This window comes from Numenius arquata, chromosome 9 (genome assembly GCF_964106895.1).
Source record: "Numenius arquata chromosome 9, bNumArq3.hap1.1, whole genome shotgun sequence".
Lineage (NCBI taxonomy): Eukaryota > Metazoa > Chordata > Aves > Charadriiformes > Scolopacidae > Numenius > Numenius arquata.
Window position 1 is genome coordinate 24,390,299 of NC_133584.1, and position 19,967 is coordinate 24,410,265.

The 19,967-nt window shown below is 47.1% G+C and overlaps 1 protein-coding gene across 1 annotated transcript in view; it reads left to right on the forward strand.

Annotated features, from left to right (window-relative positions):
* GPC1 (glypican 1) overlaps positions 1 to 19,967 on the forward strand; it is a 216,201-nt gene that overhangs the window by 104,255 nt on the left and 91,979 nt on the right. Inside the window, exon 2 of the mRNA XM_074153481.1 lies at positions 7,214 to 7,372. Within this exon, the coding sequence (XP_074009582.1) occupies positions 7,214 to 7,372 (159 nt within the window). The remainder of the gene's footprint in view (positions 1 to 7,213; positions 7,373 to 19,967) is intronic.

A 19,967-nucleotide genomic window follows, 5' to 3' on the forward strand; every position in this document is an offset into this window, starting at 1 on the left:
TCAGTCCCTCGAGACACCCAGCTACTCCCTCAGCAGCAGCAAAGAGAAAGAGGAGCTGGTTGTGCCGGAGCCAAATCCCTCTCGCCTTACTGGGGCAGGGAGGCAGCAGTGATGTGCGTGGGGAGGCTGGTGTGGATGAAGCAGGCGAGACGGCACCTCCTCTTCCTCACAGTCCTCAGCGTGCGCTGTGACACAGCTCTGCGGTGGCCTTGGGCTGGCTGAGGTTAACCCGGCTCTTGCTGCATAGCAGGCACTGAGGTCCACGAGGGGTTCCTGCAGGGTGCTTGGGGAGCAGACAGCTTTTCTCAGGCTCTCCTCTCCCCGCTTGCTGCGTTAGGTCCCAGTCTGGCTCACCCCAGACATCCACAGAGTCCACAGCAGGGCCAGGCTCCCAGCTGCACTCTGCCACCTCCACTCATCCTGAGCATGAAAGTCCAGGAAAATCGTGACTCCACGTGAGCACAACCCTTCTTCATGACCACTAACCCATGTTCTGCCCCTGATTTCTTGGCCAGCCCCTATTCCTGCCCCCTCCCGCACATGCTCATCCTGTGGTATTGCTAATTCCAGGGAAGAGCGTGGTTCGCTGCATTTTGATCAAAGTTTGAAGGTTTGCCTTGCAATACTTAGAATTCAGGCCTGCTATGACTCCCCTGACACTATACGCAAACCAAAGCCAAACAAGCTGATACTCTTAATACATAATCAGAAAATAGAAGATATCATGTTTTGCCGACAGCTGACTGCAAATCAAAGAACCAGGCTGCACAGCGCTTGGCTAACACCTGCCTTTGCAATATGGGCACGTTCCCGATTTGCACTCTCCTTAATAGAGCGGTCTGGTGGCAGGTTGAGTTTGATGTTAGCAGCTACTGTGAGAGACCAGCTATACCCCCAGACACCGTGCACAAATATTATGGGGCGTAGGTGTATGGAAGTGGCTTCTCAGCTGATCTTTCTCAGTGCATCCAGAAGGAAAAGGACAGGAAGAGCTCTTCCTGGGAGGGTCTCCTTGTCCAGATGTTTTTTGGGTACCCCCGTTTCCTCTAGGAGTTATCTGTGACAAGACTGGCTTTCAAGGTAGCATCGTGGTATACTAGAGCTAGAGGCTGTGCTGTCGGTTCCTTATCAGCATGCGCCAAATCATGTTCTCTTTAAAGATATGTATTTCAAGAGAGATGGGGACAGGAACACCTGAAGCAGGAAAAGCTGGGAGGCATAAGGGAGGGGATTTACTTTCATTGCACTGCCTGCACTACCAGATGTTATTTTTAACATCTGTACCACCCCCAGGCTCATTTTGCGTCAGCTACAGACACTTTGAGATGGTTAAAAAAAAAAAAAAAGAAGGGGGAGTGGGAAATAAAAAGCCGTGGTCTGAATTAGGCTGTTTTGTTCTCAGTTCCTGGCTGTGAAGTTTATTAGTCTGGATGGGATTTAGGTGTGAGGAGGGAGAGGCCAACAGCCGGTAGTGCCTACCAGGGACAGTAGGAGAGGATGGGAGCTCGTTGCCTTCCAGGTGCTCTCATGCTCAGTGGTACCAGCTGGGGGTTGCATCCTGGCATCCCTGCCCTGCATGACAGGGGGAGCTCAGCAGTGTGGGGCTTCAGCAAGCCTGATTGCCTGAGACATGTCCATCCAGAAACCCCCAAGGGAGGGGGTTTGGGCTGTAAGGTGTCCTGGTGCGAGGGGCTGGACTGTGGCAGGCGGGGGCCATTTTTGGTCTAGCAGCATGAGATGAGATTTTGGAGCAGTTTGGAGAGTGAGTGGCAGGAGGGTTACAAATATGAGGGAAGAATCCTGATGGGATTTATCACAGCCTGAAATAAATTAACCTCTGGGAGGAAAGATTTTGTAGTAATTTGCATTTAGATACTCTGACATCCAAATAACCCCAGACCTTCTGCAAACATTGTAATGAATTCAATCTCCAGCATCCGGTGAGAGGGATAGAAATAGCACTATTTACATGGTTAAAGGAGCCGAGGACTCCTCTCTCAGAATTGCATTTTACATGCCTGGGCCTGCCCTTCCCTGGTTTTCGTGGCTGGGGAGTCTGGTGGTGGGGTGGAACGCAGCAGCAGTGAATAGATAGAGCATCTTTCTGAACTCGGCAAGCTGAGATCCTGCCGCCCTGGTGCGTTACACCACAGGGGCCACAGCAGCTCCCGGCACAGTCCACGGCTGAGGGGAGCCTGCGTGGGCTGGGGCAGTGAGGCCAGGAGCTCACGGGGGAAGAAGCAGGGAGCCGAGCCCTGTCTCAGCTCATGTCGGTGGTGGCTACGAGCAGGGCTATTCCCTCTGTGGGGACCCTGCCACAAAGCAGCCCGACTTTCCCCTCCCTGTGGGGAAAGTGGTCAAGTGATTTAATATTCAGCCCTCTCAAAGACAGTAATGAATTTGATAGCCAAAATGATCTGCTAACCCAGCCAGCTGAGAGGGCATTTGAAGGACGATCCAAGCCCATAGCCAGGCAGCGTGATATTTTCTTGTCATCAGCCTCCTGCCTATTCCTTTCCACTTCAGGGCAGTTAACCATAAATGAGATATTTGTTCGACGCTCTTTTTATGCATGCTCTGCCCTGTCTCCATTTCCAAGAGACCGTGAAGTCGGTGGGTTACATCCCACCCCGATTTCGTCAGCCTGTGCGGGAGAGCTGGCGCTTCCAGGGAGACCCAGATTGAACCACGTGTTTTGGCTGCCGGAGGCTTGGGCAAAGCTGATAGTTTTCTGAAGGGAAGCCAAGCATCCCAAATGCATCGTCTCTTACTTACAAACCTGTCTTAAATCCAGAGTACTTCGAGCAGCCCAGGGCTGGTATTAGCTGAGCCGTCAGATGTGCCCTGGGCACCTCGGTGTTCTGCTGGGGGGGTTGCAAGCCAAGGGTTGGGGAGAGACGGCCGGGTTTCAGTTACAGACTCACAGGGGATAGTGTAGATCTCTTTGGGCATGGCCCAGGGTTGGCCTGAGTCCCCAGGAGTGTATCCGTTATCTTCAGGGAGATTTGGAGCAGCCCCCTGCTTGCTGCTGGGCTGGGTTCTGCTCACTTGGAAGAGCTTTGCAGAAACCAGGGGCTGGAGCAAGCGGTTAAACAGCATGTCGGGCGTGTGCATGGGGAAATGTCCACATTTAGCAGCTTTACTCCTCGTAAAACACCTCTATCTCTCCGTAGATATCTGCAGATAATCTCCTGCCAGGTGAACCCAAAGATGTTTATAGCGCGGCTTCAGCAATGTTAGCGGCAAGTTAGCAAACAGATGAACTGTGAAATACAAGGAGTGCGAAAATACGGTCTAGAGTGCATTTATTTTGGAGTCATTAAAAAAGGTTTAAATAGTAATAGTGAACGTTTCCAGGGTGGGTCAGGTTAAAATGCAAAGAAAGCGAAGCGTTTCCATAGTGCTGTGAGACTGGTTTGTGTGTGCTGAGTTTGAGTTACAAAGACAAATGATAAAACCTTTGCTCCCCGCTGGGGTAAAGTGCTGCGGTGCTGAGCACCGCACGAATGCCTGCGGAAAGCGAAGATAAATGTTGCTTCGAAAGGGATTGAGACTGCTTGAGTTCAAGCATTAAAAACATTCTGTATTCGATTCGCAAGGTTATAGAATCATAGAATGGTCAGAGTTGGAAGGGACCTTAAAGATCATCTAGTTCCACCCCCCCTGCCATGGGCAGGGACACCTCCACTAGACCAGGTTGCTCAAAGCCCCATCCAGCCTGGCCTTAAACACTTCCAGGGATGGGGCAGCCACAACTTCCCTGGGCAACCTGTTCCAGTGCCTCACCACCCTCACAGTAAAGAATTTCCTTCTAATATCTAATCTAAATCTCCCCTCTTCCAATTTAAAACCGTTACCCCTTGTCCTGTCACTACACTTCCTGACAAAGAGTCCCTCTCCCACTCTCCTGTAGGCTCCCTTCAGATACTGGAAGGCTGCTATGAGGTCTCCCCGGAGCCTTCTCTTCTCCAGGCTGAACAACCCCAGCTCTCTCAGCCTGTCCTCACAGGGGAGGTGCTCCAGCCCTCTGATCATCTTCGTGGCCCTCCGCTGGACCCGTTCCAACAGGTCCATGTCCTTCTTGTGTTGAGGACTCCAAAGCTGGACACAGTATTCCAAGTTGTTGAAAATTAAGCAATTTTAGCTTTCTGTCTTTTTCCCCCCGTCTCTTTCCCCCCCGGTTCCATGGTGCTGCCTGGCCGGAGGCTGTTTGGAGCTCTGCTGGCACAGGGACGTGTTGGACTGAGGCCCATCCTGCTGGAATGCGCTCTCTGCTTTGCCCGGGGTGGGAGCATGCAGGGTTTTTGTCTGGTCATGTCACATTTTAATTAGCGCGCCTCACACTTCTGCCGCTCCTCACCACCAGTCAGGGAGCTTGGGTGCAGCACGGGGCTCTTCCTCCCCCTCCATCTTCTTCCTGGGGGCAGGCCCTGTTCTTCCCCAGAGGCAATCTCCACGCTTTCCCCTTTTCACAGAATCACAGAATGATATGGGCTTGGAAGGGACCTCTGGAGATCATCTAGTCCAACCCCCCTGACAGAGTAGGTCCACAGGAACGTGTCCAGACGGGTTTGGAATGTCTCCAGAGAAGGAGACTCCACCACCTCTCTGGGAAGCCTCTTCCAGGGCTCTGCCACCCTCAAAGGAAAGAAGTTCCTCCTCATGTTTAGGTGGAACTTCTTATGTTCAAGTTTGTGCCTGTTACCTCTTGTCCTGTCACTGGGCACCACTGAGAAAAGATTGGCCCATCCTCTTGACACCCACCCTTTAAGTATTTATAGGTGTTGATCAGATCCCCCCTCAGTCTTCTCTTCTCTAGACTAAAAAGACCCAAATCCCTCAGCCTTTTCTTTGGGTTCTACAGCCTGTGCAGGTCAGTTCCCACTGCTTTATCTTGGTTTACCGAAACAGGGGATTTGTAAAGGGTTGTTCATGGCCTAGGTGGAACTTGCCAGCCCTGGTGGGTGACGGTGGATGGAGAAGTGGGAGGACTGCTCGTGTTTTTGCATGCTATCGAGTGCAAGGGCTTGCAGGACCTCATCTGCAAAACTTATCGGTGACTGAGCTGTTGGTGGTAAAGACAGTGTTTGGGAACCATTGGGATCCTTTGGGATCCATTTCCTTGCTTATAGGCCTTTCGGAGAGGCCGGGCACTCTAACCCGGGTGTCATGAGGGCACCAAGGGCAGCGTGGAAGGACGCATACAGCAGTAAAACAGCTATCAACAAAACTTCTGTCCTCGTCAGAAATCACGTGGCAGCAGAAATCACAGGGAAGAGGCTGGACAGGAGGGAAGTTTTTAATTTGCCGTCGCAGGAAACAAAGCTGTGCCTTGTCAAAAAAATGGCAGCTCTGCCTGTCTGTCACACGTCAGCAATCCTTGCCATCGCTTCCTGGTGCAAATGCAGCTCTGCAGAAATGAGCGCAGGGAATGAGCTGCAGCAATCTGGTTTATGAAGGAAGGAAAGGCTTAGGCAAGCCCTGTAACTTAAATGGCGTCTGGTACGGCAAGCGTTGAGCCACGTGATGTTTGTATTTGACTCTTACTTTTGTTGTTTTTTATATTGAAGCACGTTGCTGCTGTTCCTGTTGCTTTGACGGCATGGTGCAGTGGGGACTGGGAACTCGGGGGGGACTGGGATGCTCCTCTCAGCCAGGAGTGAGACACAAGCCCGATGATGGGAGTTACTTTCCTACGAAAGCTGGTACGACCCAGCAGTTCCCGTCACACAGGCAGGAAGGCTGCTCCGTGGGTGCAAACGCAGGTGATAACCCATTTTCCAAGGGCAGGCTCACGCCGGTGCCCTGCAGAGGTTGCAACATGCAAAGTCATCCTGAATGGCTTCTGCCTAAAATACATCAACTACATAGCATGCCTGTCAAAATTGCTCTTAGTCAGGCTACTAATGGCACTGTAGGACACGTGCCCAGTTTCAAAGACCCTTTACCCAAAGGCACCCGTTTGCCAAGGGCTCTACACTGGATATAGCGAAGGACTTCTAATGGGGAGCTCTGGAGGACTGTGCAGGTTCAGAATTTGAAGCTGTGGAGACACACAAGATAAAACGCAATTTAAAATGTATGTTTCAGCTCAACTGTCATGTTAAGACAGCAGTCCTGTAAAACTGCCAGGAAAATCATTGGCGATCCCAACCAAGTTCTGTTAAGCACGGTAACTTCGTTTTAATTGGTTTATCTCAGTGCGTGCTTGGAACAAGCAGTTTTTTACTCTTTACCAAAAAAAACCCAACAAAAAACCTGATGTTTGAGTTCATTCAAGTGAATTCTTATTGCTGGGTAAGGAGAAACACGGGGTGTGTTTGCAGGTGGATGTGTCTTTCTTTGTAAGGACTCATAAAAACTTAAGCAATTATTTTTCAAATGTTGCTGACTCTGCCTATTCAAACGCTTGCTTCTCCACATGAAGAGATTGCAGAGGGCAGGAGGAGCTCCCATACTGAAGAATTTTTCACTTTGACTGCCAAGTCCTCTTACCTTTCCTGTCCTTCCCTATAGCAAAGGGTATATTCAGTCAGTGATTGTCATAGCAACTCTTTTTTGGGTGGTCTCGTCTCTTTCTGGGAGAGAAATTTTTCATTGAAAAAATCGTAAATGGGGCAGATCTCAAAATGGATGGAGGGGAATTGGTCACCCAAATTCCACTGGCATTCAGCACATCTCTTGTCTTTTGAAAACCTCTCACTAGTCCCACCTCTCTGGCTATGGAAGTGCCTTCTCAGGATTGGGGTTTTTGGGAGGCTGTCTGGGCAGGGTGGGGAGCGCACTGGAGTTAGGGTGTTTTTCTTGACAAAGTAGTTTCAAACAGTTGTTCTAATATACGTGTTAAGTCTAATGAGGATGAGTAATATGTCATTTAATCAGAGACTTCCATGTCTTCTGGGATGCTAGGCAGAACTGGATTCCAGGGCAGGCTTTGAGCAGGAGACGCTTGTGTTTCCCTTCTCCTTGCCCCACGTATGAACTTTCTCCTTCACTTTTCCTTCCCTCACAGGCAGCAGAGAGAAAATTTGTACCTGCATTCACACCAGCCACTATACTAATGCAGGATAACTCAAATTAGGGGGTAAACATGTACAGCCTGATGCAGATCCAGGTTACTAGGGAGCTGGGATATTTTTGTGCTCAGGTTGTTTGGGGTGAAATGCTTTGTTTTCCAGGCCTGGCCATTCAACTACATTTTCTCTCATTTTAGGGGAGCACCTGCGAATCTGCCCGCAAGGCTATACCTGCTGCACCAGCGAGATGGAGGAGAACTTCGCAAACAAAAGCCGAAGTGAATTTGAAGCCATGATGAAAGAAGCTGGTCGCTCTGTGCAGACGACCCTTACAGCGCAGCACAGGAGCTTTGACAGTAAGTAAACCCGCTCCATTCCCCCCAGCTCAGGGTCCAGTCACTGCTTAACTTCCCAAGCACCGCTCGAACCGGGGATTCATGTTCGACGTGCCTTCCTCTGCATCTTGCCCAATAGTTTGTGTGAAATGTTGACCTTCAATAGGAATCATTTTTGCAAGACCAAGTCATTTTGAGAAGTCCATTTCAGCAAAGCAGGCACTTGTACCAACAAATTTGTGTACCTTGGCACCCACACAGCTTTTACAAGCATGGCGTAATGGGCTCTTACCACAGCAGCATAACTTTTGAGGTAGTGATGTAAAACTTGGCACGATGCCTTGAGCCGTAAGTTGAAGAATATGGTAAAGGTGACTGAATAGCCCTCGGTAGATGGGAGGGTTTAAGGAGGCATGGATTTTTCTTGTCCTTTCCATATAAGTTGCAAATGAAAAGGAGATTAGTTTACATTAGATCGTTATAACTTTCAACTTTATACAAATATCAAAAAGTGTTGTATTTTCTAAGTACTAAGACTGTGAAGGTCTTTAGGACTGTGACACATAAGATGTTGTGGACAAACATACTCTCCAAAGTCCAGCATCCCTCCTAATGTGCTAAGCAAAGGCTGAGGATGGGTCTCTTACTTTTATTGTTCCCTGAAGAATCCATTTTGCAGTGCACAGTAAGCCTCAAGGTCTGAAGGCCACTGGAAATAAATGGTTTATTGGCAAAATTGAGATGACCTATGATTCAGAAACTGTATCCATTATCAGATTTTGAAGAAGGTCAGGCATTTAGAATCATGGTCCTCCTAACTTTATCAACAGTCATCATATGGAGTTATCATGAAAAGAATAGGAGTTGGGGAAAGAAGCTATAATAGCCAGAAAGGTGGAACTGGAAATCTCAAGCAGTAAATAATAGATCTAAAGAAATAAGCCTGACCTTCAGGGAGCCGATAACCAAGATTAAGTGCTTTTACACTGAATAGAAAGAAAAGGCAGTGCATCTCTGCAAAGTGCATTGTAACTGTGTGGCCAGGGTTGACCAGAGTGAAGACATTCCTTTAAAAGCTCAAAATTAATTGATTTTCACCTGCCTTAAAAAGTGATAACCAGGATTTTCAAAAGAATCTTACAATGCTGGTTGCTCAGACTGATGTCTGAATGGGACCTGATGTAGCCGCCGCTGAGAGCACTCGCTGACCTCTGAAATCCAGCCCCTCGCAGGGGTCAATGCAGAGCATCCACCAGCCTTGGCACCCTTCTCCCTCCGTTGCCTGTCGCAGCATTATCTGGTAGGTCTGCTCTTAATTTTTGCCACAGACTCTTAAAGTATCATAGCTCTACATCTGTCATGTAAGAGAGTGCAACATTTGATGGGACCTTTGAGGATTATATTGACGAGCAAAAATTGCCTAGTGAACAACTGGTTTATTATGAATCTCATGTTTTGGTGGATTAATAATAATAACAGCAATAGGAATAATAGTAAGCAAAACCAAGCATATGAAAGGGGAATGCTTGTGTTGAGATGACAATTAGAGCTGTGAGGGATTTCCCTGTTGGTTTGTTTTGCTTTGTTTTGTTCCCCAGCATTTTACAAAAATAGAGCTGTATTTCTGTGGTGCATACCCAAGTCACTTTTAAGCATCAAACAAAGTAGGTGTTCGATAAGCCAAGTATGACTTAAACAGACCATAATGCACAGATCATTGCTGTTTTGCAGTGGGAATAATCTCACTTGAGCCCACAAGGCCAAGAAGATGTCTCCTGCTCCCATTATACATTTTTAGTTTGCTTAACTACCCTTGCAATCGATATGAAGTTTATAATTTATGCAAGACAATTTAAAAGAAAAATTCATCATATTGTGTCTGAGTTTCAAGCATGACTTTATCTATAGGCAATACTATTATTTTATCTTTTGCTACTGCATAGATGGTTTAAAATGGAGGGAATTCTAGTGATGGGGCAATGGAATCACCTCAGCTCCTGAAACAATGCCATAGAAACCACCCTGTCTTCCAGTTAATGTTATTAATCTCACAGGCAACAAGTTGTTTTACAGGTAGTGCTGGTTAGAGCTGTTCAATAACAGAATTTTTTAATGTCAGATTGATGGGTTCTCATCTTTCTGGCACCAGCTGTCTGGTCGTGTTGGATTTCCTCAGCAGCAGCTTAGAGACCAGGTTTGGGGCTGCAGAGGTATCGATGCACAGCTTGGCTTCATATCGGTGGTTTCATTTGGCCGTAGGAAGATGTAATGGGGGAGGCTCCACTGGATGAAGATGTCCAACCCTTTCTCCTAGTATTTGCAGCCTGGGGATCAGATTATTCATATATTCTCTGCTAGCAGGTGTGGCACATTGAATTTTAGGCCTGGAGCTGTCTTTTTTAGATTCATCACAGCAACTCTTACTTCTGTAATCTCACCACTGATCATGGCAATAGTTTCTACTTGTAAATTGCCCTGAAGCTCCAGCTAGAAAATAGCAAAGCTACAGCAACCTGCCTCTGAAGAAATATTCTCCATGCTAGTGTGCAACATCTTGCTTTGCAGAATAATTCATCCTTGCAGGTTGTGGTCTGTAAAACCCTAAATTGTCAGAGCTCCTCAATTCTGAGCTATGGCTTTGTCCCATTGCAAGGAATTATAATCTGTCGTTTCAGTCTCACTTGGCTGCTTTTGGGGCAAGCACTTTGTGGGCAAGAGCAGAGTGTCCTTTATCTCATACAAAGTATTTTTAGAGAAAATATACATGTGAAATACAGATGACATATGATAGGTATAGCCGTATAGTCAAAAGTGATATATGTGGAATAGGATCCTATGGTTTGAGTGCTCTCTCTGCATAGCAGAGGACACATACCTTCTGGGGTGCCTTTCCTCCAGGATTTGCCAGGGCTAAATTTAAAGTTTAACAGCCCACAGTATTGCTTAGCTGCTTACTGGTGCATTTGGTGGCTTGCTTTAGTTTACTGTAGTTAGTAAGTTTTGGGGGCATCAGATTCAAGCTACACATGTGGCCATTGGTTTACTGTTAACCTTTTAGCTGAAAAGCTGGTGTTTTGCTCTACAACCAATTGGTTTTAATTTAAAAAATAAATAAATAAAAAAAGACCATGAGTGATGGGAGCATATGCTTTTGATAAGTCAGTGTTAGGGAGGAGGTTGAGGTCAGAGTGGCGGTATTTCATTAGCAGGATTATATGCACAAATTCTTTGTTAATTCTGACGTCTCAGGGCTCTTGGTCAGGCTGGCGGTGGGGGGGGCTGTAGTTACCTGGGTGGACAGCCTAGGGGGGGGACCTGCTGGAGGCTGCTGGGTTGGTTTTAGTCAGAGTTTATTTGGCTGGAAAATGGTACATACCCCATACTTTAAAAGAAAAACGTGAATAATAAAAGTGAAAACAAGCCAGGGAGTCTTGGAGGGAGCTGGGCCGGACTCTGTTGAGACTAAGTATTGTTTTAAAGATGCTACCAACTTTATACGTGTCTCGGGGATTTTAATTGCAGAATGTGCTTGTTTTTCAAGTGGTATCATCTGAGTGGATGGGAAATTTTCAGTATCTGTTATCATAAAATTAAATGCTTTGACAAGGAACTTTGTTCAAGCAGATGGTTTCAAGACGGTGATGAACGCTGCCTGTTGCCCCCTCTGCCGGCTGCAGAACCAGTTAACCAGTGAAGTGCTTTGGTTCTTGAATTGTGCTGAGAGCAAGTTATAAACACTGGGCAGCTTTGGGGGAGATTCCTTGGGAAAATGAGCTTTTTTTGTGCGTATCACATGACTGTACGCCAGCGTTGCACAAAGTCATGGGACTTTGGAACTCCTGTCCTTCCCAGTGAAACCTGTGCCTCCATAATCTGTTACAGAGATGGGCCTGGAGAAGGCTCTGGCCCACGCAGGAAGGGCTAGAGGAGCGATTTGCGATGCCCGGACGGAGCGGTTGTGTTCAGAGCCGTGCAGCCTGGGATGGCAGCAGGGGTCGGGGCTGCCTGGCTGGCAGAGGGGCGGAAAGAGGGAGCCAGAGCCAGCGGCGCTCGGAGCGACAGCAAGGGGCTGCAAGCGGCAAGGAACAAGGCTGGTTTTCTACTCTTGATGAAAGCTCACTTGTTGAGAAGCTAATCCTCGTCTGTCCCTCTCTTTTCTCCCTTTTCCCCCACTTAAATCACTTTTTAATAATACTGCAATGTTGTGCCAATCTTTCCTTCCCCATCGTTTTGGTACACTCAGCAAGCGCTCCCTGTGTGACTGATGACCTTTAGCTCTGAGCCAGGAAATCTGTCCTTTCAGAATTGTTTCATGTTTTCAGGAAATATCAACAAGCCGAACCAAAAATCTTAGCTTTTATTCCCCACTGCACAGTCTAAAAGCTATTTGTAGCTCTCATAAATTCTGGGATTTTTAAGCTGTGGCAATCAAATGCAGATTAAAAATTTTGTATTTTGTGGGTTGCTGCTCACTGGAAAGTTGATGTCATGTAAAAGCTTTCATAGCGTCCAGTGCTGGTAGCTGGAAATCACATATGCTGAAACACAGACCATGCAGATAATTAACATTACTTAAGAGTTAGTTTTAGACAGTAACATTTTTCTTATGAGGTTGAATCATTGTTTTAAATGTTACAAGGTGGGGAACGTCCTAGAAGCTGTTACACACTGATGGTTAAAATTACAGAGATTTCTAAAGGCCTCGTTTAAAAATCAACCAAATGTATCTTTGTCAGAGGAACTGACTTATTTAACACATGGTACCTAGGGCTTCAGCCCCTAAAAGGACAGGTTGGGGAGAGCAGCGTATATACATATATTTATTTACGTGATCAGGAGTAAGCCCAGCACTCAAAACTCTGTCCTGTCCTACCCTGGACTACAAAATTCATACGCGAATCTGGATTTTGCAAGTGTTTTTCTCAGCTGATGATAACGTGAACCAAGCCCTGCCAGTCTGAAATTTTAAGGTATCCAAGTTTGGTGGCCCATGTACCAGAAGATGTGTTCTGAGAGATGCGGGACTACTCTGTGCAGAAAAGGATTGCGGCAAGACCAAAGCGGTGGGTAGCTGGGCCACAGGGACTGCGGTGCCTGTGTCCCCAAAAGCACTGCCCCAAGAGGATCACAGTGTCCTGCTGCCACCGCTCTCGGCTGTGGCTGTTCTGTGGAGACATTGCATGGTTTGGGTTTGGTGAGAGGCTGCCTAAAAGATACCATGTTTATGTAGAAACAGGAAAGAAGATTTCCAGGGGCTGGTTATGCCTCAAAAATCTGGAAATGCTGTTGTGTTTTGAAATGAATTCCTTTGTTTCAAAGGCTGTGGAAGGGAGCACTTCTGGAGTCAGCAGTGTCCCTCTGGTAGTCCCAGCCTGGGCAAGCTGGCTGCCTCCCACCACGGCTCCCTGGAGCCAAGCCCCTGGGTTTGGAGTTTAAATATATTGCTTTTGATCCAGAGGCCCCTAATTAGCCAGGGACGGTCTTTTTTGTGGTGACTCCCCGTGCTGGGGCTCTGCCCCTGAAATTGTGGTGTGTGGCCTCAGTTGGTGGCCTTGGCCATGGGCTCAGCTCTGCAGGAGAGCACTGGCCATCCTCGGGTCCCAGCACCCTGTGGGGCAGCGGGCTCAGGCATCCCTCCGGGGACGTGGTGGGGGCATGGGGATGGCTTCCACGGCTCACCTGATGTTTGCCTTTCCAGACATCAGTCTGGCATTGGCCTTCTGCTGGTCTCATAACTGAACATCTAACATCAAGCAGTGCCCGTGCACAGGCATCTTTTCCAAACGGAAAAGCGTAAAGAGACCGAAAACGCTTCAGCCTTCCGACAAAGAGTTTGTAGGGTCAGGGAAGCTGAGGAGGGGGCAATCAAGAAGAGGAAGGTCTTTGAGATAAGCAGGAAGCTTAACAATCTTTGCGAAAATCATTACTTTTCCTTGTGAGATGGCAAAGAAACAGGAGGAAAAGAAACCTGGGAGTCAATCCTTTTTGCTAAATAGGTGTTCATCACCTGCAGTGTGTTTCTCTGACAGGCCAGGGGTACCCTGTTTGGCAAAACTGCGCTACTGAAAGCAGCATTGGTTGTTTTGTGCCCCCTCCTGCATGGCACTTGGGCAGCATCATTCAGAAGATGACCGGTTCTTCCCCAGCTTTGCCTCCGGGTCGCGTTATCAAAAGTACTTGTAAGGGGGGGGCTCTCAAAGATTATTCTCATTATGGTTGGTTTTGGGAAGAGGGAGAAAGTCCTTTAACCTGGAAATAAAAAAGCAGGGTCCCCAGGCAGATCCAGGACGGAGAAACAAATAAGGGAGTTCTCTGGATGCCTCCTTAGGAGGAAGGCAGCAGGCACCCACTCTCTCCTCGTGTTTCCCCCAAGGAACCACCTTAAGAAAACCCCAGCAGGAGGCAGGACTGATGCTAATCCGGCGTCACTCCCCCACAATCATGCTCGGAGGAAAGAAGATACTTTCAAGTGTGGTGCTGAGCATCTCATTTGGTATTTATGGTTTCCTGGAATGGGGTGCGGCGTCTGCTGAGGCGCATTCCTGGGCTCGGCAAGATTAATCCTGACAGGTAGCTGCCTCGGGGAAGCAAACGCTTAGGCTCACCTGTAGCAGCTCCAGCACCTGGAGTTTTCTCTCCCCTCACAGCCACTTCTCTTCACATTTAATCTGCAAGGCTCCGTTGTGCGCTGGAGGGTATATCGCAATGTACGTACGTGCAGCACTTCGCTTAACAGATGGCATAAGCACAATATTCTCTTTTACAGAAAGAAAAGGGAATAAAACGAGGCAGTGGCAGTTGCTGGGATGAGAGTACTGCACTGGGGTGCCTTCTGCAAGGGCTTGCACACGCCAAAGAGATGAGCTGCTTCGTCCCTTGCAGAAGTCAGATTAGGTAGAAAAGGTAGATCAGGCGTCTCGGTTTCAGCAGCTGTCACCATGTTTTGTCACACACTCAAAAAAAAGCTGCCTGTGAGTGCTCAGAGAACAGTGAAATGTGCATCTGCTTGGGGACATAAAAGAAAGCACCTGCTCTTCCGAGATACTGGATGACACAGGCGTATTTGGCAAGAAATTAGTGATGTCCAGATAGTCATTTAGGAAGAAAGTGTTGGCAGAGTTTATTTTAACGCTCAGGAATCAGCGCACAAATCTCTTTGAAAACCTCTGATTTCACAGAGTAAGCAGCCGAGCTTTTTTCACAAGCGCTGGATGTGGCCTTCAGTGACTGCAGGAGAATTACACCTGGATGGAGGTCAGAGCACAAAACAGGGGACCAACAGCCGAGGTTCTTCTGCACGGCTCTCCTGCAGAGCCCGTGTCTCCAACCAGTTTACACTCAGCCGTCTTCCAGATTGTTTACTGGTTTCCACACAAAGCAGTTTCCACTCTGGTGCTCAGTGTTTCTCATAAGAGGAAAATACCGGGATTTCCTAGGGTACTCTTATTGCAAAGAAATGTAGGTGCTCTGAATCAGCTCTTGAGTTGGTGATTCCCCCCCAGCTTGGCATTTGCCAAGAATCATGTCCCTGTTCCTAGCCAGGCACTGTGGTAACTTGGGAGCATCAAGGGCTCCAGAGGCAAGGTGCTGTCCCCACTTACAGATCATACACAATAAGCTTGAAACTACACTACTGAAATATGTAGCATGTCCTGACATAGGCGGTTGTGTTATTTTGAGTACTTCAAGATGTCTGTTCTCATCTGAGATGATGAAGTACTTTGTTCTCTCTCACCAGAAATGCTCGCAGCAAACTGTTGATTCTGCTTTATTAGCTATTGGCATTGAAGTAGCACATCCAGAGAGCCAAGAAGCTTCTCGTTACTGTAATGCACTGCAGGGCATCCTGCCTGTCTGAGACTCAACCTGTGGTCCAAGGACTTTGTTTAAAAACAACAGAAGGGCTAGGTTTGGGTGAGTGGAGTGCGGAGGGAGGAGATGAGTGGAAGGTCATACAGTAGGTTTGTGCTAGAGGTGGGAACAGAGCCCAAGTCCCTTGGCTTTGGGTAAGGTGCGGGAGTACCAGAAGTCCCTGTAGTCATAAAATGCAGTGATCTTCTTCTGGTAAGAGAACAAAATACGTCATGTCATCCCATGTCTTGCAGGTGTTTATCAACCAAGGCTTTTTGAAGCATTCATTCTCAGTGCCCCTACCTAAGAGGGAGTAGGCACTGGCTCTGAATCCTCTGTGGGTCACTGGTACGAGTGGGTTTTTGTGTAATGCCCCTTCCAAAGTGGAAGAAATAACCAAAACCATGAGGAAGGTCCACAAACAACTTATATAAATGAGGGCAAGGATATAACAGAGGTTTTTGGCATCTGGTAACCTGTGTGATTAGGGTAGTTGGGCTGATTTTTTAGAGTGCAGCATGAGTACCAGTGGTACAAATGGCAGCTTGAAGGTGCTCTGTGCCTATGAAAACTAGGCTGAGAATTGACCTATCTACAGGGAGAGTCAAAGATAATCCCTCCTTGGGGTGGAAAGAGGCTGAAGCCTTCACTGACAAACATTTCACCTTCATATATGCCATGGCTGCTTAAGGATGCTTTACTTCTCCCCTGCCTTTTCCATTCTCATTTAGTTTCCTCCCTTCAGACCAACACAGCTTCTTGAATTTAAAAGCACAGTTTACATGGTGTAATATGTGCAGAGCTTTTTCCAGTACCTCACTTCCCTCCCAGGCTGAGTCAGGGTATTTTGATTCTATTTCTTGTGTTTTCTGAAATTAGCCAGGTTAGAGGGAAAGAAAACCCTCATTTTAGCCAGCAGTTCATAGCTACTTCTGAAGAAACTGAGTAGTGTTAAGTCATTCTCGTTAAAGCTGCAGATTTGGCCAAGACACCAATGAGCTAGATTTGTTTTACTGTGAAGAGAAATAGAAATTAGAAAACCCAGCTTTCACAGGACCTGATTTTGCAAAACGCGAGTCCAGCATCTGGTGCTTTGAGTCGGTGGAGCCAGTGGTAGGGGTACACTACGAATTTTGCTTCAGCTAGATTGCCTTCTTTAGGAGAGGACATGTAAAAATAGTTTTATCAGGGCCCTGTAAGGATTTCTCTTTAGAAATACTCCTCTTAATCCATTCTATCCCAGCAGGATCAGTCCTTTGCAGAAAGTCATTCCACGTTGCTCAGCAATGATTCCTGCTGACCAAGGGGGTACCAACAGCACACGCTTCGCCCAAAGGCCACCATGACAGCAGCCCATGTGGGAGCCCAGATAGGAACCCAGTGAGACTGCATTCATTAGGAAAGAAGAGAAATAAGGATTCAGTTTTTCCCTCTGAAGCACCTTTTTATCGATTACCTAGCTTTATTTCTGCATGTAATGCTGGAACTGTTGTCTCCATTTGTCGCAGCTACATCTCCAAGAGGGATACAAACATATTTCCACGTTGATCGCTACACCTGCTGCCTTAAAACAACGACCCTAATCTCTTTCCCTGGCTCAGCCCACGAGAGCTGCCAAATGTTAGTCTGAAACAAAATTAAACAAAACAGCAAAAGCTATCATAATGCGAGCCATGAAAATTGCTTGGATTTTCATTCTTACAAAAAGAATGAGGGCTGCAATTGTTTTCAAAGCAGTACAGTCAAAAAGCATGAATTTATTGGAACTCAGTGGCTTGGAGGTGTTGATTAAGAGAGGGGGTCAAATAAATAGAAAAATATATTTGTCTGTGTACATATGCAGACAGGTGTGTGTGTATTTCCATTGAAATGGGGCAAGCCCCAATTTCAGGAATTGCTGTATTCTTTGTAGATGTCACTGGGAGTGAATATTACAGTATATTTACATGTCAAGAGGTAACAAGCTTGTTAATTTGACTTGGGAATGCCACAAATATCTAGTTAAATGTGAATGCTAAATTGTGGTCTCCAGCTGTTCTTAAACAGGAATAAAGCTCCAAATGTAGGAGAAATCAGATACAAAAAGAGGAAGAGCTTCACTGTGAATACTGGGATCTTCGATCTTTTGGTTTTCCTTTCCAGTCGTGCGTTGCTGCTGAGCACCCCAGTGGTGACCGTCTCTGCTCTGCGGTTTCCCAAGCTGCAGGGTAATGATAAAAATAAATAAGCAAACCCAACACCCCCAACCTCCCTCCCCAAAAGCCGGAGACGGCTGCAAGCTGGAGATCAGACTGTCAGTTAATCAAGGCTCGGGGAAATAGTGTTTGTTACAATTTAAGAATAGCATCGAGTCTGGATTCAGCTTTTAACGCACTGGAGATAATTGAGTGGCTTCCTACAGCCCCAGCAGTATAGCGATTCACTTGTAAAATGCAACCTCTGTTTTAATGCTGCTAAAAATGAATAAATTGGTCCTCCAGGACTAATGAATGCCAATAAAAGTATTGCGCGGCAGCATGTAGTAAACTTGTCATGGGGGAAACGGCTGGAATTTACTTTACTATTTCAGCTCTCTTCTGGTGCACCCGTCTGTGCCTGCGGCTCTGCTCCTGCCCTCCTGGCCGTAGGAGAAGCAAAGGTTTAGGTGGAAATACCCAAGAATAATATATAGCCATAATTTGTTTGCTTTGTGCTTTATTTGTGACATCAGGGGGCAGAAGTAGAGTATCCTGTTTGTCTCAGTTCAGTGTGAATCAAGGGCTTGTCTGTACCTTTGCTTTCCAAATATGGCTCCCAATTAATAGGGATAGAGAGGGAGCATTCCTGGTCCTGCAGTGCTCACCGCTTTGGCTGGATCAACAGCCCCAGAGCACCGACTGATGCTCCTCCTTCACACTTCCAAGGGAAGAGGAAGGCTGTACAGTTGGCTGTTCCCATCACAAAACCTTTTCAATGTCGTGCAATGCATTTGCTGCAGCTCAGGAATCACGGCTACTTCACACCTGAGTTTTGTCCGGCTCAAGGAGCTCTGTGAAAGGAAGAGAATTGTTCGTGTTTCTGCAGGATTTGACATCCTCTGCTTTTTGTGTCTGTCGCAGCAGTTTTTGGTCAGGCTGGAGAGGACACGGTTGAGCTGAGCCGGGTGAGCTTTCCTCTCGTCCCCTTGTTGTGTCGGGTTCCCTGCTGGTGACCGTGAAGCCCAGCCCGGCAGTGCAATTGCCTTCCTGGTGGTGCCCAACCTGTCACCATCAGGTCCCTGAACTGCTACACAGTTCAGCTTCTCTTTGACCATGTCTGGTCTATGAAACGGATAAGAAAAACTGAATATCTTCATGTTTGCATAGTCATAGAATCATAGAATGGTTAGAGTTGGAAGGGACCTTAAAGATCATCTAGTTCCAACCCCCCTGCCCTGGGCAGGGACACCTCCCACTAGACCAGGTTGATCAAAGCCCCATCCAGCCTGGTCTTCAACACCTCCAGGGATGGGGCATCCACAGCTTCTCTGGGCAACCTGTTCCAGTGTCTCACCACCCTCACAGTAAAGAATTTCTTCCTGATACCTAATCTAAATCTCCCCTCTTTCAGTTTAAAACCATAACCCCTCATCCTATCGCTCCTTTCCCTGATAGAGTCCCTCCCCATCTCTCCTGTAGTCCATCACAAAAAAGCAAGAAGGCGAAAGACTAGAACTGAGATTTCCTGTGCAGTCTTAATTTGGGCCCCCCTCTCTGGCACAAATATACTATTCGTATTCTCTCCCTAATGATGTGATCCTAGACTATTATTTTTCTTCTCGCAGGCCCCTTGCCTCTTGCAGGGCATATGATAGATGATGTCTGCTGAATCATCACCATCCGTTGTGTAGCGTGGTGCATTATTTACTGTACAGCAGCCAAATCCTGCACTCAGTACATAATTATTAATTTCCTCATAGGCTAATTAAAGATTGTATCATAATGCACGCACATCAGGGAGCTGAATTAAAGTTTCACCAGCAGCTTGAATTTTATGGTGATGTTTGGCTTTGAGATTATAAGGCGAGACTTGACCGTATTCATTACAAAGGTAACGGTAGGCCCCACTTCCACCCCAGAGATTCTGGTTTGTAGCATCACATCGGCAGTTTGGGAGCCTCGTGCTCTGGTAGCCACCCTCCCCGCTTTGCAGGGTGCCCAGATGTGTGCCGCTGGCCCGGGAGCCGCAGCCCCGAGCAGGGGCCAGCCCGCGTCCCTGCCCGCCATCGCCACCTGCTCCAGCGTTCCGCAGGTTTCTCGGGGAGAAAGAAAATCAAAGGCAGCTGGCTGGTGCCGTGTTAAAGCACCAACCCCTTTCCTTAATCTCAGCCTTAGAAACAGTTAATGTCTTTGGCTTGTTTTCTTCCCCAAAATTCATCTTGAAGCAGATCCCCAGTGTGCAAGGTGTGTGTAAGATGTGTCAGGTAAGTTTGCTGTGAGGCGTATAATCACAGTGGCAAAGTAGTCCGGCAGCTTTTCAGTCTGCTCATCGGAGATTTTCATCAAGTATGATTAGTTAAGTGAAATTTTTAAAGACCTCTTTATTTTATTACCCGTTTTGTTGTTGTTGTCTAAAAGAGAGAAAATTATATATTTAGACAGGAAAAGCTTTAGGGAGTGGTGATCTTTTCATTACATGTTTCTTCGGTGTTCGGCACAGTGTGGTTGAGATAATAATAACAGTTATAATAAATGTGCATTGCCAGTGAAATTGTATTTTTGTACTTCAGACATCACAGGTGAACTGA